Source organism: Diceros bicornis, chromosome 2 (genome assembly GCF_020826845.1).
Source record: "Diceros bicornis minor isolate mBicDic1 chromosome 2, mDicBic1.mat.cur, whole genome shotgun sequence".
Classification (NCBI taxonomy): domain Eukaryota; kingdom Metazoa; phylum Chordata; class Mammalia; order Perissodactyla; family Rhinocerotidae; genus Diceros; species Diceros bicornis.
In genome coordinates, this window is record NC_080741.1 from 20,664,248 (window position 1) to 20,687,949 (window position 23,702).

At 47.0% G+C, this 23,702-nt stretch overlaps 2 protein-coding genes and 1 long non-coding RNA gene across 3 annotated transcripts in view; 1 reads left to right on the forward strand and 2 right to left on the reverse strand.

Moving 5' to 3' along the window:
• Positions 1-5,022: 5,022 nt before the first annotated feature.
• Positions 5,023-7,694, reverse strand: NUDT16 (nudix hydrolase 16). Its single transcript, XM_058553179.1, has 3 exons — positions 7,537-7,694; positions 7,163-7,432; positions 5,023-6,384 (listed from the first exon to the last, which is right to left on the reverse strand). Exons 1-3 carry the CDS (start codon positions 7,672-7,674, stop codon positions 6,205-6,207), a joined length of 588 nt encoding a protein of 195 aa, XP_058409162.1. The 5' UTR covers positions 7,675-7,694; the 3' UTR covers positions 5,023-6,204.
• A 309-nt stretch (positions 7,695-8,003) lies between these two features.
• Positions 8,004-13,689, forward strand: LOC131412936 (uncharacterized). Its single transcript, XR_009221879.1, has 3 exons — positions 8,004-10,634; positions 11,691-11,796; positions 12,596-13,689. It is a non-coding gene; the product is annotated as an uncharacterized LOC131412936 (long non-coding RNA).
• Positions 13,690-20,676: 6,987 nt separating this feature from the next.
• Positions 20,677-23,702, reverse strand: part of NEK11 (NIMA related kinase 11) — a 226,080-nt gene continuing 223,054 nt past the window's right edge. Inside the window, exon 17 of the mRNA XM_058553246.1 lies at positions 20,677-21,497. Coding sequence (XP_058409229.1) covers positions 21,215-21,497 — 283 coding nt within the window. The 3' untranslated portion in view covers positions 20,677-21,214. The remainder of the gene's footprint in view (positions 21,498-23,702) is intronic.

Below are 23,702 nucleotides of genomic sequence, written 5' to 3' on the forward strand. Positions count from 1 at the left end.
TACAGAGATCCCTCATATACCCCCGCCCCCCACATGCACAGCCTCCCCCATATCAACATCCCCCACGAGTGGTACACTTGCTACAATTGATGAATCTACCTTGATTCATCATGATCACCCAAAGCCCAGAGTTTACCTAAGGGTTCACTCTTGGTGTGGTACGTTCTACAGGCTGCCCGTTAATATTTTCATCCTATTGGTTAACTGTACTCTGGGTTTTTGGAGTCTGATGTCTCTGTCTACCACGGTCTCTCTGGTCACTTTCCTTGTTTTGTACATTTTGCATTCTGGGTATTTTCTTAAGCCTGCTCTCCACGTCAGTGGTAGTTTTTCCCATGTTGATGCTCTTTGCTCTTCTAGTGTGATTTAAGGTCTCTAAGAGAGAGATCTAGCTCCTGAAATCCTGTCCTGGTGCTGCAGCTGATTCTGTGTCTTGTCTTTCATCTCATTCCTGAGTCCATGTTTTCCTTAAATTCCCTGAGCAGACACTGCTTCTGTTCGTTGGGATAAATCTTCCAGGGCATGCTTTTTATCACTTACATCCAGTCTTCACGTCCCTTTTTTGAACAGACCTCACGTTGTCATTTCCCGTTTATCTAAGTTAATTGGAAGCAACTCTTCCACTCTTTTGCCCTCAAACAGGCACAGGCTCACTCACCTGTTCACTCCTCTGTTTTCCCGGCCTTTGTCCGAATCCCCACCCTGGAATTAGTCCTGCACAACAGGAGGTTGTGGATTTATCAGTCTGCCCTTCAGCGGCCTGAAGAGGGTAGGGCACTGGGGCTGTGGGGAACAGCCGTCCTCACTGGGGTTTCTCCAAGGGCTCCTTGTAATTCTTGAGAACCTCGCCCAGGGGTGGTCTCCCTGAGTGGAAGGAGGGGGATCCTGGCCACCGCATCAGCTGGGAATGCCTGAGGAGAGTAACAGAAGCCACCGGGGGAGGATGGGGATTGGGTTCACATCTCTGCATCAGGGTGAGCTGGCACTTTGGGGAAAAGCCTAGACACTGACTCCTTCCAGTCTGTTCCGTGAGGAGCTTCCTTTTGCGTGTCCCACGGCCCTCACTAATGTCGCTTTGCAAGTGTGAGAGATGCCTGTAAGGTGGTCTCGTATCTCTGCCCTTCTGCCTCTACCACTGTGGGGACATGAGGGTCACATTCTAGTCGAATCAGATAGGAAGTGGGGGACCAGGGGCAAGGCCACATGGCTTCTCTTTCAGGGAGTTTTCTGTGGCCTTAAGTCCATGATGGGTGTTTTTCTTTTTCTTCTGCCCTGCCCATGCCCCCGGTCCCTCTTCCTCAGAATTGATTGTGTTCTAAACACAATCACCCCACCTCCTGCTCTGCTGCTCCTCTCTGAGGTGGGTCAAGGCCCAGCAACTGTTAGTTTGGCTCAAATTCTGATGCCGTTCACTAATTTCATCACAGATAAAATGTTTTTTCCTCTATTTTTTTTCCTCCTGTTCATTTGTCTGTTTGGGGTAGAGGGTTTAAAAAAAATATCTGTTTTCTGTGCAATAAATTGAAACTCATAGAAAACATTCCCTCCCTCTTCTCTACCTTTGCCCTGCTCTGTTTCACTCAGCAGTCTCTGAAGGCCCGAGTAAGCGGGGAAGGAGGCAGCCACTCTTGCCTCAAATCTTTCCACCTAAAAGCAGCAGCTTTGCCAGAAACTCGATAACCAAGGAAGACTGGCTCAGGACAGCACGGGGCCAAAAGTGTTAACTCAGCACCAGCAGTGGCATCCTCAAGGAAAAAGCATAGGACTGAGAAGTGTGAACATCCTGCTGACTATGCTGAGAAAGGCAGAAACAGAGAAGCCTGGGCCACTCACCTTCCAAGAAACAAAATGTGCCAACAGGCAGGAAGTGAAACTTGGACGCATCAGGTACCGAGACAGTGCAAGTGCTGCCTCGTCTAACCCTCACCACGGGAGCCGCAAGCCCAGGATTTCAGATAAGGAAAAGGTCAAGTGCCAGCTGAGAGTCACCACGGCAGCTAGTGGGGGGCGAGGACTGCTCCGAAGCCTCCCATCTTCTCTCTTCCCCGATGATTGGTTTTAACGAGGCCAAGGAAATCCTCCGTGGGCAACATGTCCGGGTTTCCTTATCCTGCAGCAGCGTGTTAATGGGAGAGGGGGCAGAAACCAGAGGCTGAGCTCGCACCACCTCCCCTGCCTGCCTGACTGGAAGGAGGAGGCGAGTGACAGGGACTCCAGCCACAGAACGGGAACATTTGCAGGACGGCTCACTGAGGCATGACCTACTGACTGGGAAGGACGGTTTGCGGGATGACAGAGGGAAGTCATGGACTCTCCCCCTCAACAGTCACCAGAGACCTAAAAAATAAGGAGATTTAGTAAAAATAAATAAATAAATAAATAAATCAGATGACTGAACTGACAGGAGGCACCGAGACTCGCTGCTGGATCGTCCAAGCAGTCAGATGAAGCACAACGAGGTGCTGTTCAGATGTGTGTGAGGTTGGACCAGATCACATCTGACAATGAGCTCGGTGCAGACCTGCCTAGGCCGGAGCCTGAGATCAGGGATCTGTTAGCGGGGCAATCGTGGCGAGTTACTCCAATCTCTCCTGGTGTCAGGGTCCTCGCCTCCCTTGCAGAGGCGAGCTGAGTGCTCCGTGATATAGAGCACAGATGAAGGTGGTACAGCTGTGCCCTAGGAGGCCCTCCAGTGTCCATTCCCTCCAGCCTGCCTACCCTGAGTTTAGTCTAGACAGAGTTTACAGAAGGATCAGGGCGAGGTTAGGAGAAAAAAGACAGAGTCACCATCTCTCTAGGGACCTAGGTGATCTCTGCCGCTGCTCCCCCGCCCCGGCCCCACCCCCTTCAAAGGCCAAGAACCGACACTGGGGCCCACACCGCTCTCTGTTGCCGTGCAGACCACTCTCACCCCTCCCTCTTCAAAAGCCGCTCTCCTCAGAGGCTCCTGTGTCCTGTCATGCCCACTATCCCCTCCCGGCAGCTGTCACTGGTCTTTCGGTCACTCCTCTTGTTCACAGAGGATGTGTGCTCCTAGTTCACACTACCTTCTCCAACATCTGTGTTTCTGCTTCATCACCCATATGACCTTGAGTTTACCTGTGACTGCTCCACCTCTCAGTTTCAAAAACACCCCTTTCTGGCCCAAATACCCCTCGCCACACCCTACCCCATGTTGGAGTTCTACCTCATCAAGACTTCCAATTTGCTGACCCTCTGAAGTTACCTATCTTCATTTCCCATCTTATTCAGATTAAACTTTATACTCCACAGTCCATCATTATAATTTCTCCCATAATCTTAACTGCCTCGCCTCTCTCTCCCTGCCTTGTAGTCCTCTGGCAAAACCCCAACTCTGCATCAAGTGTCTTCACCCTCACTGAACACCGATGAGGCGGAAAACACGTGCGTGTGTGTGCAGGCACACACCCACACACCCCCGACACACCTGAGTGCCTAGATTCCTACTCTAAACTGACAGTCTCATAGCTCTACCCCGCCCTGGCATTCTGCTGTTTCTTTAAATGACTTGTTTTTCCATGCCAAGATGAATGACTACTTCATACCTTCTGAGAACATCCTCCACCCACATCCAGCTGATGGTCTCACTTCATTTCACCAAGAAGAGACTCAAACTCCATCATCCCACCATTCATTTAGCCCTCCTCACCCCTATACTTTTCCCATCCTCTTCTTCCTGAGCCCACTATGCTGCAGGACTGTCCCTCCTCCCATCTGAGGGCCATCCCTCCTCATTTTCCATGGACTGTGCCCCTTCAGTAACCCCGCTCCCCCATCCCCACACCATCTCTCTCCACACTCCACCTTGACTGTTCCCATCAACAAAAACATGCTCTCGCTCCCCCCAGAACCACTCCCCATGACCCCCAGCCCTCTCCAGTCATCATGCCATCTCCCCAGACCCCTTTAGGACAACTGCTCACACTGTCCGCCCCCACTTCCCATTCACTCAACCAGCTCCAGTCTGCCTCCCACTCCCACCCCTTCCTTAAAGCATTCCCATCAAGGTCATCAAAACCTCACGCTACTCAATCCAACGGACAGTTCCGCCCTCATTTTACTGAAACTCTCATAAGCACTTGGGATAGGCCATTTCCTTAGAGCAGCCTCCTCTCAACTCCTGGTCCTCTCTAACACGTCCTGCTCCTCCCCCCAGACTCTCAGGGCTGGGCTTCCTCAGGGGCCTGTCCAAGTCCTCCTCTCTCTTCTCTCTCTCTGGATGACCTCATCCAGCCTGATAAACTACTATACCATCTTTATGCAAATGACTCTCAAATTTATGTCTCAGCATGCCCAAAATGACCTTGATTCTGTCCCCTACAAAAGCTTGCCCCCCCGCCCCCCAGGCTTTCCCTTCATCCATAACTTGACATATACCAACAAGTCATCCTTGGATCCTCTTCTCCCTCTCCCCACCCTCCAACCAGTTCAACAGAGGTCCCGGGCAAGGACGCCACCACCATCTCTCTCATGTATCCACTTCACTCCACCCGCACGCCCCCCGGGCCCAGATCGCCCCCATCTCCCACATGGACTGCTGTGGCAGCTTCCCGCCTCCCACTTCCCCCCTCTCCCCCTCCAGTGCACACTCCACACAATACCAGGTCCCCGACCAGGGCCTGGAAGGCTCTGCACCATCTGGCCCCCGCCCGCCTCTCCAGCTTCGTCTCCCCTGCTTCCCATAGTCTAACTACACTGGCCTTTTTCCACGTCTAGACCATGCTCTGGTAAATTAAAGATGATGGCAAATTCTTTGTTACTCCCCTGCCCCCCAACCTCCCGCCCCCAATTGAGAAATAGAGTCCAATTCCCCTACCTTTGTTTTGGGATAATTTGTCAAGATTCTGCCTCAGGGCCTTAACACATGCTACTTCCTGGAATACCCAGAACACTCTTCCCACACTCCTATCTGGCTCCTTCCTTCTCATCCTTCAGCTTAAATGCTCTTCTGAGGGCTCTTCCAGACCACCTAACTGAAAGCAAAATATATCAAGGCAGGACCTGTATCAATCTTTTCTTTATTTCCTTCTTAACAGTGACATAAATAAAGCAAATAAATAGGCATCACAAAGCAGGGGTTGGCAAACCATGGCCTCCAGGCTGGGCACCTCCCTTTTCAGATCAAGTTTTACTGGAACACAGCCACACCCATTTATTCATGTATCGTCGATTGCTACTTCTGACATGGCAGAGTTGAGCTGTTGCTACCAAGACCATGTGGCCCACAAAGCCTAAAATATTTACCATTTGCCTTTTAAGAAAAAGTTTCCCGAGCCTGCGGAGAGCGAGGCCTACGGCTCTCTCATCCTGAGATTTCCAACACCTCACACAGATTATTTGTTGAGAGAACTGGAAGGGCCTTGAGGCCCAGCTATCAACCCTTCTTTACTGGGAGGCTCTTGTTGTCAGGGCAGGACTATACCAGGGCTGGGTCAGTTTCCTGATGTCCCCAGAGTCTAAGGGGTCCCAAAGATGAAAGCTCTGGAGAAGATGCACCAGGACTTAGAATTCTCAAGTTCAAGGTCAGTCCAAGGAGCCCAAGCCCTTTCCCTACTCCTTCTACTCAGTTTCAGGAGAAGAGGGCAGGGGGCCAGTCAGGACCCTCTACCACCTTGCAGGGGTACACCGCTTTGGCCAACCCCCAGGCAAGGATGCAACCATTTTCGGGGGAAAAGGGTCCTCTGCTTCTCTGTCCTCCCCAACAAGTATGGGCCAGGCTAGATCCTGGAGGACAGCCATGCAGGAGTGTGGGAAGAGACCTTCCCCTGGCTCAGACACTCCTCCCTAGCAAGGAGATGGGTACAGTGACAAGCTAGGTCCCACACATGCCACTTCCTGGTTAAACTGGAGATGGTGGGGCAGGGGGCAGGGGTGGGGAGACATCAGCTTGTATGTGAGCACAGCTTGTGACATGTCTGGGGGCTGCCAGGCTGTGTGTGTGCAATTGTACAGGGAGGAAGCAGGCTCTGAGAATTTGCCAGGGCCCCTGGATGAGCTGCAGATTTTTGCCCCTGATGCCATGAGTTGCCGGGGGGCCCTCTGCTCAGAACATACTGTACATACATCTTTTAATCTGTTGTCATCTATTAGGCCCAGGTCCAGAAGAGAAAATATTCCCTTTTTCCTTCCTCCCCATCCAATACCAGCGTCCTGAGCTCAGCATGGGTCCATGGAGGGCTGCCTCTAGTGAGGAGCTGAGATCTTAAGGCCTGCGACAGAGCCAGATGCCAGCAGTCCCAAGTCCTGGAGGGCTTCCAGCAGCTGCTCCCGTGCAGCTCCAATAAAGGAATTCTCTAGGAAGGCAGGCAGGCCTCCCACACCATCCCGCAGGGTATAGAGGGGCACCCGCACGAGGCCCAGCACCTGTGAAAGGAAGGAAACAGGAGACACTGGGAATCCACGTAGCTCATCCCTGCCAGATCTTTCCAGATCAGAGGCCTCACTCCTTATAGTACAGCAGAACCAGGCCTGAGGACTCATATCTTAACAGAGCCTAATGGGCCCAGCTCTCTCAGACAAATGACCCACGTCATGCTATCCAGTTCCATAAATGCTATCCCTTCCCACATCACTAAACCTTTAGTGGCTCTTGCCTACAGGGTGCATGCTTGGCCCTACACCAGTTCTCAAAATGTGGTACTCAGACCAGCCATATCAGCACCACTTAGGAACTTCTGAAAAATGCAATTCTCATGTCCTTACTCCCCACCCCATCCTGAACCAGCAATTCTGGGAGTGGGGCCAGTAATCACTGTTTCATAAGCCTCCCAGATGATTCTGATACCTGCCAAAGTTTGAGAACCATCTCCATACAGTCTCCCTACTGCCCTAGCCTAAGTGCCAAGGTTTCCCCACAAGGTATCAGGCCAAATCTCCTACCCAAGAAAAACCGGGGCTTAGGGTCAATGCCTGGCCATTATCATTGGCGAGCCGAGGAGAGATCTGGATGGGTGTGTTCTAGAAAGATAGCTGCAGAGGCCAGTAAAGGGGGGAGAGGGGAGAGACCTTTGCAGCAAGACCAGGTTGGCTGTAGTTAGTCATCCAGATGAAAGAAGCCAAGACCCCAACTACACCAGGAAATTGGGGAGAGGTTTTGGGTGGCAGGGAGGACATGGGGATGGGGTTCCCGGGCTGGCCCCACCTCCAGCCCGTGGTCCTTGGCGCGCGGTGCGCCAATCTCCACTGCAGTCAGCTGTGCCAACGTCAGGCGCTTGGCATAGAAGTGGGCCACGACCTGCTGCCCGGGCCCGGCGTGCGAGCTGCGGTAGTCGGCGCGCTCCACGCGGAAGGCCGCCGCAGCCTCGCCGAGCTCCTCGTCCAGCTCCCGGTTCAGCCCGTCCTCCAGGCTGCCGTCCCGCGTGTTCACGAAGCCGCCGGGGAAGCCCAGGCGCCCATCAAAGCGCATCTGCATCTGCGGGAGAGGGGAGCGGGGATTGCCGGGGGCGCCCGAGGCGGCGCGCCCAGGGAAGGCGGCGGGGGGGAGGGCCGGGAGTGGCCGGGCGCGCCCCTCCTCACCAGTACGGCATAACGCAGCGGGATGCGGCCGAAGAGCAGCCCCGGGTCCGGCGCGTAGAGCAGCGCGTGGCACGCGTGCCGCCAGCTAGGCCCCAGCGCCAGGGCCTCCGCCAGCTCCAGCCTGCGGACCCTGGCCATGGCCGAAGCTCTCCCCTCGGCCTTCCGGAAGACCCACGTGGGCAGGTGGGCGGGGCCGCCAGGACCAATCCCTGCGGGGCCCAGGGGCGGAACCGAGGCGCGTGGGGGCGGGGTGGGGTGCGGTGACTGGCCCGGGCGGCAGCCAATCAGGGCGGGGCTCGCAGCGTGTGCGACGTCGACGGCCGTGGACACTAGGGAAGCAGAAAGCTTCCTCCGGGTTGGGCCTCGGGCCGGGGCGGGGCTGGAGGTGTGGCGGGCGCTCCGGACGCGGGGAGAAGTAGGTAGATAATGCTTCTGTCCAAGTCTAATGCCTGTAGGACTTCCCGAGCGGGTGGGAGGGCTGGGACGCACCTAAAGGTTTGTAGCCTGAGCAGGAGTTAATTAGGGACGAGTCCTGGGAGCCGGAGGAACCCCATGGAGCGTTCAGGGAACTATATCTGGTTTGGTCTGGCTGGTACACGAAGCATGGAGGCGGGGGTGAGGGTTAGGAAGGAGATGAGGCCGAGTTGGCTTCAGAGACGTGGCCTATCCTAGGGCCATGGTGGGTGGAGAGGAGCGATGGGTGTAACAGCTATCCTCAGTGGTGGAATTGAGGGGACTCAATGCTGATTGAATGTTGGGGGAGAATTGTGCTAGGATGAGGTCAGAGTTGGGTGGATGGCGGTGTCATTTTTTGAGATGGGGATTGTAGGAAATGGGTGGTCAATGATAAGTGTAGTTTTAGCCAGGAATTGGGGGTTGGCGGTAGGCAGCGGATAGAATAGATAGGATGGATGAGATTTTCTGGTGAAGGGTAAGTGAGGAAAGAGCTGTGTGTGAAACCCTGCGGGCACAGGAGGGAGAGTGAGGAGGGGGCAGAGGTGGACGAAGTGCCTAAAGCTTTCTAGACTTTCCTCACACGCTCTCAGACCACTGAGCTGTGAAGGAAGGTGGGGAACAGCCCAGTACTCAGCAATAGGCTTCAGGATCCCTCACCCCAGGCCAGGTTTTCCCCATCTTTTCTCAGTCTCTGCACTCTGTGGTAGATTACTTCACACGAAGAGTCAGTATTTACCACACAAAGGAAAGGAGGAGGCAGCCCCTTGAGAGGGCCTGGGCTGAAAGTCGCAGCCTGTAAGTGACAGCCTGTGACAGCACGTGATAGGAAAGAGCCCAAGAACCCACCCAGATACAGGCTTGTGACCTTAGGCAGCTGCTTAACTCTCAGAGCCCCAGTTGCTCATCTGTTAAATGGAGATAATGCCAACCTATTAGGGAGATTGAGAGGCTTAAAGCACTTAGAACTGTGGAGCACAGAGTAAATGTAGCCATCCTTGGGAGTCCAGGGTGGGGACAGAATGCTGTGTCTTACGTTAGAGACCCGTGGATTGGAACTCAGCCACACTCATCAGGCCTCAGCATCCCAAGGGGAGAGTGAGACGTCCTTGGCATCATCTTTCCTAGCTTAGTCTTCTGAATAACATGGCAGAGACTGCATCTTCTAACACTAGGCAACTGGATCGAGGTTATGAGACTGTAGGTGTGACACAGCTCATGAGCCTGTTAAGAGTTCTGGGGGGCTTGGAAATGGCTCTGGTTAAACATTAGAATCACTTTGCAAAAAGTTCATAAAACTACCAATTCCAGGGTCCCACCTTAGACCAGTTGAATCAGAATCTCTAGCAGTGATGCTGAGGCATAGGTGGTTTTTAAATGTGTTTCAGGTGACTCGGATAAGTCACCAACCAGAGTTGAGAACCAGTGTCCTAACGCTTGCCCTAACATTCCAAAGGTGACTTCGTTTCTCTCCTAGATGGGCCTCCTTGAAGGATTTAGGGTCAAACATGCCCTTTCCAGAGCTCCCGGCTGTTGTACTTGTCTTTCCTAGTTGCTTGAAGAGGCTTTTAGAGGTGGATTCAGCTATTTCTAAGGCAACATGAAAAACTCTGAAACCAAGGCAACAGCTATACAAGAATTAATGACTGGAGACCAGATCTTTTTCAGGATGAATAAATAATGGAAGCCCTCAAGACCCCCAACCTTGCCATCCCTTTCCAAACTGCTCTCTGCCGGAGGAACCCAGCTTCTAGCCACCCCGCCCCCCCCCCCCGCCCCATTCCTCCATCCTGAGGCAGATTGCCCAGGATCAAGGCTGGAGGTAGATGATGAGCAATGCTCTCTGCCTCAAGAGCTACTCCAGGTTCATAATGGTACTCAAAACCAAAAATAACTCAGTAGTCAGCCTCAGAGGATGCTAGGGAATGGATTCATTTTTAAAAAAATACTGAGGAAAAGAATCAAACATTTATCCTGCCTTTTTTTATGGGCTCTACCTCAGGGCTACCAAATAGTTGATGAGGGAAAGTTTCTCTCTATAGAGAATTCCAGTTAATCAAAGAAGAAAGATGGAGCCAATCAAAATTTTACTATTTTTTAAACTTTACAGAATTAATAGATCCTAAGGAATGATCATCAATGGCTGCTAACATCACTAAAAGAAAACCAGATTTTATGCCTCATGATGGGAGAACATACCATCTTCTATGAAATATTTTTGCCAAAAATTGAATTTGAATCTGGATCTAACTACCATTTTATAAGAAATACAAAACAACATTTTTTAAATATCAGGAAGAAGCTAGAATGATCCATGTGGTAGTGGATTAGAGTTGGAGACATCAGCATGAATTTGTGTTTAGCTTAATTTAGGAATAGGTGATTACGTAGAGAAATATTTATGGATATATGTATATACAAGGCTTAGTGTACACTTATATGTCCTTGCCCTGTCAACTCAGGGCCTAAAAGCAATGATAGCCCAGTAGCAACATGCACACCTAGTGCCCAGATGTTGATTTCTAATACCATTTTCCAATACAAGGAACCAAGACTCCTTGGAGAAATGGCTGATTCAAGCACTGGGGCAGGAAATATACACGATGGATACGTGATGAGCCTGGAGCATCTTATGATGCCAGAAAGTAAGGAAATGTACCCACCCCCCAATTTTTTTTTAAATGAAAAGGGAAAAAAAACCATGGGAGTTTGATGGGAGTATGTCAAAGGGAGAGGGACACAGGAGCCAACTGAATGAGTTCCCAGTGGCCAAAGCTGAACAAAATAAAGCAGTATTGGATCATAACCCAAAGTCTAAAATAAATATCTACAGGTCCATACCGATATAAATAATGAATGAGTGAATAAATGAGGGAGAAGAAAGCAAATCTCCCATGCAGAAGAATTTGAAATAACGTAGATACTCTGCCCTCAAGGAGGTAGAGCATAACTGCCCACTTCTTAAGTGTGGGCTGTGAATAGTGACTTCCTTCCCAAGAGGACAGTATGGAAAGATGGGGGCTGGGGGGGCAGCTTTGTAGCTTTGTGGAGAAACCTGACAAACCTTGCTTAGCCAGGTGATCAAGGTCAGCATCAACAGTGATAAGTCGTGTTGGTAGTATGTACCCTTAATACAGTGTGATGCCTATGGTACTTAATGTCAGTGGTCTTACCCCCAAAATGACGTAACCTGGGTGTAATGAGAAAAGCATTAAACAAATCCAAGTGGGGGGACATTCTACCAAATACCTGACCAGCATACCTCAAAACTGCTAAGATCATCAAATATGAGGAAAGTCTGAGAAACTGTCACAACAAAGAGGACCCTCAGGAGTCATGATGACTAAATGTAATGGGGTGTCCTAGATGGGATCCTGGAGCAGAAAAAGGACGTGAGATAAAAATAAGGAAATCTGATAAAATATGGACTTTGATTAATCATAACATATCAAAATTGGGCCATAATTATAACAAATACACCATACTAGTGTAAGATTAATAATAGGAAGATTAATAGTAGGGGAAACTGGGTGGACTATATGGGAACTCTGTACTATCTTCACAATTTTTTCTGTAAATCTAAAACTTCTAAAAAATAAAGTTTATTTTTAAAAAATCAGGAAGATGCAATCAGTAAAATCTAGACTGAAGGCAACTTTATAAGACAAATGCCTTGGTTTCTTCAATAAATGAATTACAAGGGCAAAAAGAGATGGAGGCAGAATCTCCACATGGAAGGAGCTTGGGGAGACAGATCATTTGAAGCTGGTGAGCTTTATTTGGATCCTGACTTGAATAAACAAAGAGGTAAGTTGGTGGGGGAAATGTGAATACTGATAGGATATTTGGTATATAAGAATTATGGATAATTTTTAAGTGTAATAATAGTATTGTGGCCTTTAAAAAAATATTCTTTATCCTTTAGAGATACATGCTCAAATATTTATGAATGATATGATAAAAATAATCCAGTGAGGGGGTAGTGGGTGAGACTATAAATAAAATAAGATTGGCCATGAAATTGATCATTTTTGAAGCTGAGTGATGGTTCCATAATAAGAGCTTATTATATTATTCTCTTTATTTTATATAGTTTGATGTTTTCCATAGTAAAAAGTTAAAAATAAAAAGATCTTTGACTTCTTATGAAGTTAAAGGTAAAGGTTATAATTTACATTTGAATAAAGCTTTGCATTTCACAAATCCTCTCACAGACAGGGTCCCTTTTGGTCCAGGAGAGGGAGAGGGAGGTAGGGGTCTAGTCTCACTTTTTGGGCAGAAAGAAGACTGTGACCAACATCTTCCATCTGCCGGGAAACTTTCTGTCATTCCTCTTAATCCTCATAAAATTTTCCAGTTGTTTCAAATGCAGAGCCAAGGTTGAAAACTGCTGATTTTGAAGAATATACAATGGGGGAGGAGGAGGTGCCACCAGCAGAGAGCTGCCAGCTAGAGCCAGTTGGGGTTTATCCAAAAGGACTTACTGAAAGGGCTAGATGCTATTGTTATTATTATTTTTAGGCATTCACATACCTGAAATCATATCCAGCAGCCTTAAAGGAGGTGGCATTCTATATAAGCCAGACCTGTTCTTGGTTGTTTGCAGGTCCAGCATCAAAAATACCCACTGCCAACTTGTCTGGACCCCATGAGGTGGATCCGTTTCACCATAAGGACAGAACTTATCAGATGCCTCCAGCTTCCTGCCTGGACCTCTTCACCTGAATGCCCCACAAGCCCTCAGACCCAACACCCCCAGGAATGAACTCAGTATTTCTCCCACCCCATCTGCATCTCCTGGATCTCCGGCTCTGTGAATGGCCCACCGCCTGCCCAGTCACCATGCTGGAAATCCAGGAGTCTTCCCAGACAACTCCTTCACCCCAACCCAGTCAGTCCTCCCTTCTCTCGGTTCCCTCTCATCATCTCCACTCTCAGTGCCCTGACTTCATCAGGTGAAGGTCAGACCTTCGTCTTTTCTCACCTGGACTCCACCTCCTAACTGCCTCCCTGTCTCACCCTCTTCAAACCTGCCCTCCCCACAGTTGCATGATACGGCTAAAAGTCATGCCCTGTCGATCCCTTTTCAGGGGCTGCCCCTGCTGCAGGGTACAGCAGGGCAAACTCAGCAACTCAGATCGGAGCTTTGACTTCTGCATTAGTGATCTGTTGCCAAAACATATTGTAAAATGTAGTGACTTAACACAGCAGTAAACACTTATTATTTCTCAGTGTCTGTGGGTCAGGAAATAAGGAATGGCTGCTGAGTGGTTCTGGCTCAAAGTTTCTCAGGACGTTTTAGTCCATATGTCAGCAAGGGCTGCAGTCAAATGAAGGCTTGACTAGGGCTGGAGAATTTGCTTCCCATGTGGCTCGCTGACGTGGCTGGAAGTTGGTGCTGGCTGTGGGCAAAAGCCTGTGTCACACCACACAGATCTTTCCACGTGGTTGCTTGAGTGTCCTCAAAACATGGTGGCTGGCTCTCTTCAGAGTGAGGGATCCAAGAGAAAGCAAGACGGAATCCATGTCTTTTTGACCTGGTCTCAGCAGTCAGACACCACCACCTCTACAGTACTCTATTGGTCACACAGGCCACCCTGATGCAATGTGAGAGGGAACTACACAGAGCAGGAATACCAGAGGTGAGGATCACTGGGAGCCATCTTGGAGGCTGGCCACCACACCTTCCTCTCATACCTGACATAAACCTGACATAATCACTCACACACTTTATGTACCATCAGCACAAAAAGATTTCAAATTCCCAGAACTCACAAGGGTATATCCTCCATCTTTGAGTTTTTTATGCCTGCAAGATCTTTTCCTCTCTCTTATTCGCCTGGTGAATTTTTTTTCAAGCTTTATTGAGGTATCGTTGACAAATAAAAGTTGTATATACTTAAGGTGTACAATGTGATGTTTTGATATACATATACATTGTGAAATGATTACTACAATCAAGCTAATTAACATATCATTACCTCACATAGTTACCATTTTTTTATGTGTATGATGAGAACACTTAAGGTCTATTTTCTTAGTAAATTTCAATAGTACAGTATAATTACAATAATACAGCATTATTAGCTATAGTCACCACAGTGTACATTAGGTCATCAGAACTTATTCATCATGTATAACTGAAACTTTGTACCCTTTGACCAATATCTCCCTATTTCTCCCACCCCCAGGCCCTGGCAACCATCATTCTACTCTCTGCTTTTATGAGTTCAACTTTTTTAGATTCCACATATAAGTGAGATCATGCAGTATTTGTCTTTCTGTGTCTGGCTTATTTCATTTAGCATAATGTCCTCCAGGTTCATCCATGTTGTTGCAAATGGCAGGATTTCCTTCTTTTTAAAGACTGAATAATATTCCATTGTGTATATTGTAAATATATCATATTTTCTTTACCCGTTCATCTGTCGACATGCTTTAGCTGCCTGATGAATTCTTATCATTCAAACTTGCGTGCCTAAACTCAATGCCTGCTCCAGGATGGGAGCTCAATACATGTTGAACTAAAATCCAAAGAAGAGTTAGAACACGTCTGCAGAAGAGATGGTCTTGGTAGGATCCACGCTCGTATGCAGCATTGCCTGGAAACATGCTGAAAGCCGGGAAAGACAGAGTTCATTGTTCACCTGAGCCATTTTGAAAAAGGGTATCCATGTTTTTCTGAGAAGCCACAGAATCATTTAATGAGAAGTGAATTTCCCCACCCCACCCCAGATTTATAAAAATCAATGCCAAAAAGAACAAAGTCCAAGGATTTGATAAAAGGTATTAAAAGAAGGAGTAGAAAGAGAGTGAAGCCAGAAGAAGAAAGGTATAATGGTTGGCTTATTGCCATAATAATGCTGCCTAATAAGCAACCGCAAAACCTGAGTAGCATACAGCGATAAACATTTGCTTCTGGCTCAGGAGTTTGCAGATTGCCTGGAGCGGCTCTGCTTTATTCCGCAGTGGCTGGGATGACTCTGCATCACTCCTATGGGATGGCCCGGCAGCTCTGCTCCACATCTCTCATCCTGCCTGTGATTGATGGGTGAGCTGGTGAGGGCAGAGGCACAAGAGAACATATCCAACTGCACCAGCTCGTTTCCCACTCCTGAGTGATCACTCAGCCAAAACAAGTTCCATGGCCAAACTCAGAGTCAAGGGGTAGGGAAATATTCTCCTCCCATGAGGGTAGGAAGAACTACGAAGTTACAAGGGAACAATCAGGGGTCCAGGGAGGGGTGAATTGGAACCAAAAATTCAATCCTTCAGATTAGGAAAAAGCCACAATATTTTGGAAAGAAAAAAATTTCTAGCTACTGAAAGATTGTTTCCCAAACTAAACCTACAAATCTATTTTGAAAATATTCCTATTGGAGTCAAGCTTTCGATTCTGCATAAATTTTAATGATTCTGGTTCTCCTAATGCATATTTATGAAGATATTATTTTATAATGTATATTCACAGACCAAATTTCTGAGTTTCCTTCTGAAGCTGGGAGGAACTGAGCGTCCTAAGGGCACTGGCGATGCTGCTTACTGTGGGGTCACACAGGCAGGCTAATGACATGTAAACTGGGCTGAGGCGTTGGAGAGGCGGCACGGCGGGTCCTCAGAGCCCACTCACTTGCCTTTTCAGAGCTGCTTTCTTCACGGTCAGCTCTTAGCCGACCATCAGAGAATTTCTAGTCAAGCGTTAGCTGAAAATGGCTAAAAGTATTTAATTTTGGGGTGTGTTTGCATGGTGGTGTAGAATCTTAGAGGAATAAAGAAGCCTTCAGGGATAAATCTCCAATGAGGAGAGATCAGGCCGCCTGACAATAAAGTTAGCAATTCCTCCTCCAAAGTTGAAAGCCTCTTACAGTGGCGCTTCCACACACTGCACTGAACCCTGTTGGCAATTTCACGTGATTCAACCTATTACAATATCTTACTTGTTCTTTACAGCAATCTTCAGACATAGGCAGGAAACGAAGACACAGAGAAAATGACTTGCCCTGGATCACACAGTCAGGGGCAAGAGTGGGTCTAGAATCCAATGCATCTGATATGAAGTTCAATTTTTTTTCCTTATATAGGTTGTGGCAGATAATTTTAAAACATTCTTGACTGTGTGTCCACCCTGCCCCCTCTCTTGTCCTTTGTCTGTCTGTCTCCCTCTCTCACATACACACCCCTCTTCTCCTTCTCTTTGCCTCATTTTTCATTTTTGCTCCTTTATCATCTTGGTGGTCTGGCCCCATTCCCTTCTGACATACTGGTTAGCAACCTCATCATCTTAAAAGAGGAGTGAAAGGTTCCCCCGCCGTGAGCTACTTTTTAATTTGCCAGCCTCCTTTATCCTGAGCCCACTGTGATGCCGGACTCTTTTATAAGAGACCAAGAGCTTCTGCTCCAGCCTCAGCCCCAAATACATTAAATAATTAACTTCCATGACTCTCCTTTTGTGTGCCTTATCTCCGCATCACCCAAAATAGCTGGTGGCATTTCCTCTACATAAATAGAAAGCAGAAAGGTCAATTGGCATTTGTGAAATATATATATCTTTTTACAAAGCAACAAGCTAGCACGGTCCCTTTCTTCCCTCATACCTGTGACTATTTCATAACAAGCAACTTCCTAGTTCTCTAAGTCCTCAGCCAATTTCTACTTACCATCTTGCAGTTTGGTTGGTGATTAAATACCCACACTGGAGTCGCACCAAATTAACAGTGCGTGTGGCTGAGGGAGAAAGCATTTTCCCAATGTTAATATTAAAAATGTATTTTCTTCTAGTCATCTTAAATCTTGCCCCACCACTCTCAGTAAACCAAATGAAAGGTAAACATGAGTGAGTTTCTTTTATACGGCATGGAGCTGTGACCAAAATGGTATTTCTTCCTGGTTTTCGTTTCTTTTAAGCCTGATATGGTGTACAGCACAAATCCCAGGAGGATAAGATGTTTTCAGTCTGCACCTGTCTTCCTAGACATTGTAGGGGATCAGAATATGCCACCCCCAAAACATGCCACTCTGGCATAAGGATTATTTTGAGCTGAAAGCAGTTAAGAAACAGCAGATGCAAGAAGAGCTCTCTCCTTCCCCCTTTCTACCCAAAAGCATAAATTTCCCATGAGAAAAGTACCCTCCCTGGACCAGGGAGAGGAGAACATTCTTATCCCCAGACACAGGGCATCCACCCTGAGAAGGATCTGTACCAACAAACCTACTAAAATAATCTTTACCTTCCATTAGTTTCCCCTGTTAAAAAAGAGACAACAGGCCCCAAATGGAGTCATTTGTGCTAAGCCCCGCATTGGCAAACCAAGACTTAATACCTAACCTAATTGCAGTTTCAACCTCTCCCAGGAATGTAACTTTTTTTTTTTTTAATTTTTACTTATTTATTTTTCCCCCAAAGCCCCAGTAGATAGTTGTATGTCATAGCTGCACATCCTTCTAGTTGCTGTATGTGGGACGTGGCCTCAGCATGGCCGGAGAAGCGGTGTGTCGGTGCGCGCCCGGGATCTGAACCCGGGCCGCCAGTAGTGGAGCACGCGCACTTAACCGCTAAGCCACGGGGCCAGCCCAGGAATGTAACTTTTAAGAGGTCAATTTGGAATTTTCTGGTCAAGACTGGTGAGGAAATCTGCCTGATAGACCCCCTCTGTCCCCCAAAGGAAGGTGACTTTGCCTGAAACAATCCACTCTGTCCTAATAACTTCCTTGTCCTAACTCCTTTTGCCTATGAAAGTCTTCCACCTTGTATAGCTCCTCTGAGCTCCTCTCTATTTGCTAGATGGTATGCTGCCCGATTCATGAATCGTTGAATAAAGCCAATTAGATCTTTAAATTTACTCAGCTGAATTTTGTTTTTTAACACTCCCATATATTTCTTGGTCCTTTCCCACAATTTACCCCCCTTAGCAGCTCAAATCCCTTTTCCTTTGTCTTGTCACTTCTCCACAAATTTATCGCTGTTTTGTCAAAATGGGATATAAGGTCTCAGATCTAATCACTTCTTTGGGGTTTTCACTTCTTCCTAGAGCGCCCCCCATGTCATGTAAAAGTATTAATATCAAATAAAATTTGTATGTTTTTTCTCCTGTTAATCTGTCTTTTGTCAGTTTAATTTGTAGGTCCCAGGCAGAGAACTAAGAGGATAGAGGAAGTCTTTCCTCCCCTACAGCATGGTCTTAAACCCAAGGTATTGTTCCCTGGACATGTTTATGTGTTTGTGAAAGATGGTAGAGACTATTTGAAAATCTAGCTATTTCCTCTTCTGACCCACCAATTCACACAAGTAATAATATGAAAACCACCAGCAAGGAGATTCACAAACTTTTATTAACCTGGGTGCTATTATTGTTCCCCTCTTCTAGATCCATTTGAAATCTGGTTGGTCATAAAAGAACATGGGAGCTATGGGGAGCTCCTCCAGGGGGTGAGGTCTCTTCCCTGTTAACATGATGGAAATGTCCATGCCTGTTCCCAGCAGCAAAGTGGTCACAGGCCTCATCCATCTGGGTTTCCCTGGGAAAACCTGATTTTCAATATTCTACCTTGGCAGCAGTCACAGGATCTGGATTTTCACTTGAGCAACATGCTGAAGTTTAGAATTCTGCAAAATCTCAGAACCTACCTCCAGGAGCCAATATTTGAGGCCTGTTTTTCCTGCCCCAGACACAAGGGCAATAAGAACACCACTATGACTCTTGTCTCCCCCTGAGAATGATTCCCCAGCATGCGGGGGGGAGAGCAGAATGGACATTATTTACTTTGGGAAGAGGCAGAGTGGAGATCTATGCTGCCTCAACACCTTTCCATAGTATAGAGATTAAGGAACAGAGAACAGTGATGTGCACAAGCCCTTGAGCACTGTGGAAGTTGTGGGTTCCCTTGGGAACCCTGTGATTCCTTTGCTGCAGGATAGAGGTGGGAATGGGACTTAGAGCACAGTGATCATGCTCCTTGTTCTTAAAACTGACCCCATCAAGTTCCCTCAAGTCAAGTTAGTCACACTTTGACTTTTTTCCTCCCAATCACTACCTTTTTAGAGTATTCACAGTGAGGCATCTGAAGTTTTCGGCCCTTCTTCTCAGTCTTCAAACCACCTTCAGAGATGTAAGTGAGATGAATTATGCCCCAACTAAGAGCAGACAAACTATTGCTTCAAATAAAAGGAGGAGAGAGGCAACAGAAAGAATGGTCTTGAACAATGGTTTTGAGTGTAGTCTTCATACCAGGAGCATCAGCATCACCTGGGAACTTGTTAGAAATGCAAATTCTCAGGCTCCACTCAGATTTTTTGTTGTTGTTTATACAACCAGTGTATGGTTGTATATCTAGTTGTAAGTTCTTCTAGTTCTTCTATGTGAGCTGCTGCCACAGCACGGCAACTGACAGACAGGTGGTGTGGTTCCACGAATGGGAAGTGAACCTGGGCCACTGAGGTGGAGAGCGTGGAACTTTTAACCACTACACCGTCAAGGCTGGCCCATCCACCAGACATGTTGAATCAGAAATGCTGGAGATGGGCCCTGTAATCTGTGTTTTAACAAGCCCTCCACGTGATTCTGATGCTCAAATTGGAGAAACACTAGTCTAACAGACAGTGCATCATGCCAGGGACACAGCACCATTGATAACAGGTCAAAAAGGTAACCAGCCTCTCTGTCTCAGTCCCTCAGTCATTAACAGGAGGCAGAACAGTGAATAACAGTGCTTCTGTGCATCAGGTTCACTGGGTGGTTTTGTAACAAAAGACAGGCTGTGGCCCCTTATCTCCCTGCAGAAAAGGGTGGGGAGGGGGGCTGGGTATTAATGAAGATTCTCTCCTTGACCAAACTTTAGACAGGCTCCTCTGAGCCCCCTTTTTGACTAGGCCTGGACCTTGGGCCCTGTCTTCAGCCTGCTGAGTCCAATTTTAGCAAGAATCTTGATAAGTCAGTTTAGTGAGGATCCCTTACCTTTGATATCTGATCCCCTTGGCCTGCCTTCAGCAAGAGTCCTGTTAAGTCAGTTTAGCAACAATCTCCCATACCCTAGATGTCTTCTTAGCAACTTTATATCCACTGACCCCTGCTGTGCACCCCACCCTAGGCTATAAATCTCCAGCTTTCTTTGCCATATTTGGAATTGAGCCCCATCTCCCTCCCCTATTGCTATAGTCCTGAATAAAGTCTTCTTTACTGTTTTACCAAGTGTCAGAGTAATTTTTTCTTTAACAGTATGTTTAAATGTGTGTATGTTTAAGAAGCTCCTCAAGCAACTCGGATGTAGCTGCTCATCGAAAACCCACATGCATAGGGGTTAAGAGCATGGTGCGGGAATCAGATGGACCTGGGGTGAAATCCCAGCTCAGCTTCTGGCAGCTGAGTGTCTAAGGAGGTTGCCTGAAAGATGGGGGTAATCTCTCTCTCCCTCTCTCTCTCTCTCTCCCTCTCTCTCTCCCTCTCTCTCTCTCTCCCTCTCTCTCTCTCTCTCTCTCTCTCTCTCTCTCTCTCATGGGTGAAAAGATCCAATGAAGTAAGGCCCTTAAAGTCATAAGCACAGAGCACAGTGCTGGTATATAACAGGCAACGAATAAACCAAATGTTAGCTGCTGTAAGTAATAATTATCATTACGGGGATGTGTTGTTACATTCATCAGCATACTTTTGGATAAGGAAAAGATAAAATAGGTGATTTATTTTGTAACCACGAAAAATATATTTATTAAGAATGAAAGTCTTCAATACTCCATGGGTGAGTTGGGAGAATAAACCACAGAAGGGAATCACTTTCTGGATTTTCAGTCCAGGTCCTTGTATATATGCTCTTCTTGCTTGCTAGCCAGGGAAGGGCAAAAGTGGACCAAAAACAGGTCACCTGTGTCAGAGACCAGTGCCAACGACCTTCAGGAGCAGGCTGGCCACAGAGCACAGCGACCCAAGGCAGTCAGGCACTGAGACTGTGCTCCAAGTGGAAATGGGAAGGAGCAGACGGCTTCTCCCAGGGCATGGGCAGGATGGTCCAACCCCCTGGAAGCCCTGAGGGCTTGTGGGCGGGAATGCTTTTCAGGAAGCCAAATTTGATCCATAAGCTTATCCCAGAGAATAACCCAAACATCTCTGACTGGCCCAGGACTCTAGTGTAGGCAGACCTGTTTACTACTCTCTAAAGGAGGCATTCCTTTTGACAAGAAATTGAATGCAAAGATGGTAGCTCAGCTATGTACCCATTCCCCATGACAGAGTCCAGTTTATGTGCTGAATGGATTTTCACAGAAATTTGTCTCCTTGAACTTGCTTGCTTTTGACAACTGTTTGTGATGGTTCTGGAGAGTGGGCCCTTCTCCCACTGTGATCAGCAACTGCTCCTCAAAGTAGAGGAGCTGGTCAACTTCAAAACAGTCACTGGCCCGAGGCACCACTTTTTCTAGAGATGCCCGGATCTCGGCCTCGCTGGCATTCTGCCGCCTTGCTCTCTTGAGGTAATTGTAGACCTCCTCAAATACTTCTGCGCCCAGCTTCTGCACCGCTGATCTGCCAAACAAGTTAGGAAAGATACGGAGGGGTTATACACTGAGATGCCTGAAAGAAAATGTATTTTTAAATTACTAATTACACAAATAACATTGTAACCCTGGGATTTAGGGAAAACACGAGACACAATGTCTCTACTTTGTTCAGTTCAACAATATTCAATAAATACCTCTTGAAGGTTTATTATGTGCCAGGTACCCTTCTAGAACTGTGAATACAGCATTAAAAAGTTAAGCAAAATCCTGCCTTCATGGAGCTGGCCTTCTAGGGTAGAGAATAAACAGATAAATTAAAAAATACATATATAATAAAACACCAGGTGGTGCTAAGCACGATGAAGAACCATGACATCAAGTGAGAGGTGGAGGAAGGTGAGGGGCAGGGCAACCCTCTCTGAGGAGTTTCATTTGGGCAGAGACCCACAAGAACGGAGGCCACTACTAGGGGGAAAGAGAATTGGGGCCCTGAGGCTAAAACACTTGGAGAAATATCTAGAAGGTTAGCATGGCTGGAGTCAGGAGAACAAGCAGGAAGAGGATGGTGGGGTACGAAAGCAGAGAAATAATAATAATGCGAACTGTAAAGTAATAATGAGGAAAAAGGGGAGAGAAGATTCGTTTTATTAACCACGTGCTAAACGCTTTTCCACGCTCTTAACCTTTACGACAGTTTTATGAGGGAGGCATTTTTTAAAATCCCTATTTTACAGATGAAGAAACTGAGGCTTAAGGAATCAGGTAATTTGGCCAAGTTCCCACCAAGGCCAGCGTTCTTTTTTCTGTACTTCCCTCGGGTCCTTGTTCATACGTAGCCATATCTGTGCACAGTTATCATCGTATTGCCACACCTGGTGTCTTTATTTTGCCTCTATTTTAGGGTCACAAACTAAAGGCCTATGGGCAAAACTAGGCCCATGACTTGTTTTGTTTGATCAGCACTGTGTTTTATTTTCTTCCGGTTTATTATTATTATTCAACATTGTAATGGGACTGTCTTTGGCAGGGCCTGCACTCTGCACTCTCTTTTTTCTCGCTGTCCTTCGCTCATCTCCCTCACTCCTCATCGTTTTATACCAGGCTCCTTTTCATATTTCCTGTACCTGCTGACTCAAGGCCATTCGAGTTTTGTGAATTTTGTTCTACAGTTCAAAACTGTCATTTTTAATGGGTTCATACTGTTCCCCTGAATTTATGTGCCAACATTTACCTCATCATTCCTCCACCAAACATTCAGCCTTTTCACTGTAACACTGTGGGAACATCTTTAGGAACATGGCTTTTTCATTTAGGGGAATATTTTCTGGCATCAAATTTCTAGGAGTCAGGCTAATTACATGGTGCGTTCACTCTGTGAAAACTCATATATGCACTTACGATTTCTGTACTTTTCTATATACATGTTGAGCTTGATTAAAAGATAAAGAACTGTGTGAGAATGGAATTATTAGGTCAAAATGTATAAATATTTTTATGACTTTAACCTTGAAGAAATGCTTCTTTATTCTTCATTTCAATGGATTTGGCAAAAATTCTTTCCAGAATTTTTAAAGCATTACTCCTAGACAGTAATGATGGTAATGCCGACAATAACACTGAAGGCATTAATCAGAGACTCATTCATTTTATAAGCTTTTATTGTTTAGTATTATTCAACCTTGTACTCTCTAGAACAGAGGATCTGGGTTAGGTATTGTGGCAGATAAAAAGAAGAAGTAATTGATCCTGCTCTAGTTTACAGGCTAGTAATTATAATACAAGGTATACACGTTTAAAATTTTAACTAACATTTTTATAGTACTTTGGAGTTTTCAAAATGCTTTTACATCCATTATCTCAAATGATCCTTGTGAACTAGGCAATTCATTGAACACTTATCTCCATTTTACAGATAAGAATAAGTAGGTTGACTTCCGTAAACTCACACAGCTAGCGGGTGATAGAGTTTGAACTCAAACACAGACTTGGAACTTTGAGTGCTAGAGAGATCCCAGCCCTAGGGCCCCACGTTATCCGGCTTGAATAGGTTTCCCACCTTCTGCCAAGAGATTATCAGGACTGATGCAGGATGTCTCACATCCCTAGTGACCTCAGACACCCCCAGAAATCCAAGCTTTCCTTTCACTGACATTTACCAAACCTGGCCACTCCCCCCACTCACCGATGACTTCAGCATCCTGCCCGCTCTCTTTCTGCCACATCCTACTCC

What these genes read in the sequence shown, in the direction of transcription:
- NUDT16 (XM_058553179.1), bottom strand. Translation starts at nt 7,674, where the DNA reads ATGGCCAGGGTCCGCAGGCTGGAGCTGGCGGAGGCCCTGGCGCTGGGG. An exon ending in CGCTGCGTTATGCCGTACTG is followed by an intron (nt 7,433 to 7,536) that starts GTGAGGAGGGGC and finishes CCTCTCCCGCAG; the next exon opens with ATGCAGATGCGCTTTGATGG. An exon ending in CCAAGGACCACGGGCTGGAG is followed by an intron (nt 6,385 to 7,162) that starts GTGGGGCCAGCC and finishes TTCCTTTCACAG; the next exon opens with GTGCTGGGCCTCGTGCGGGT.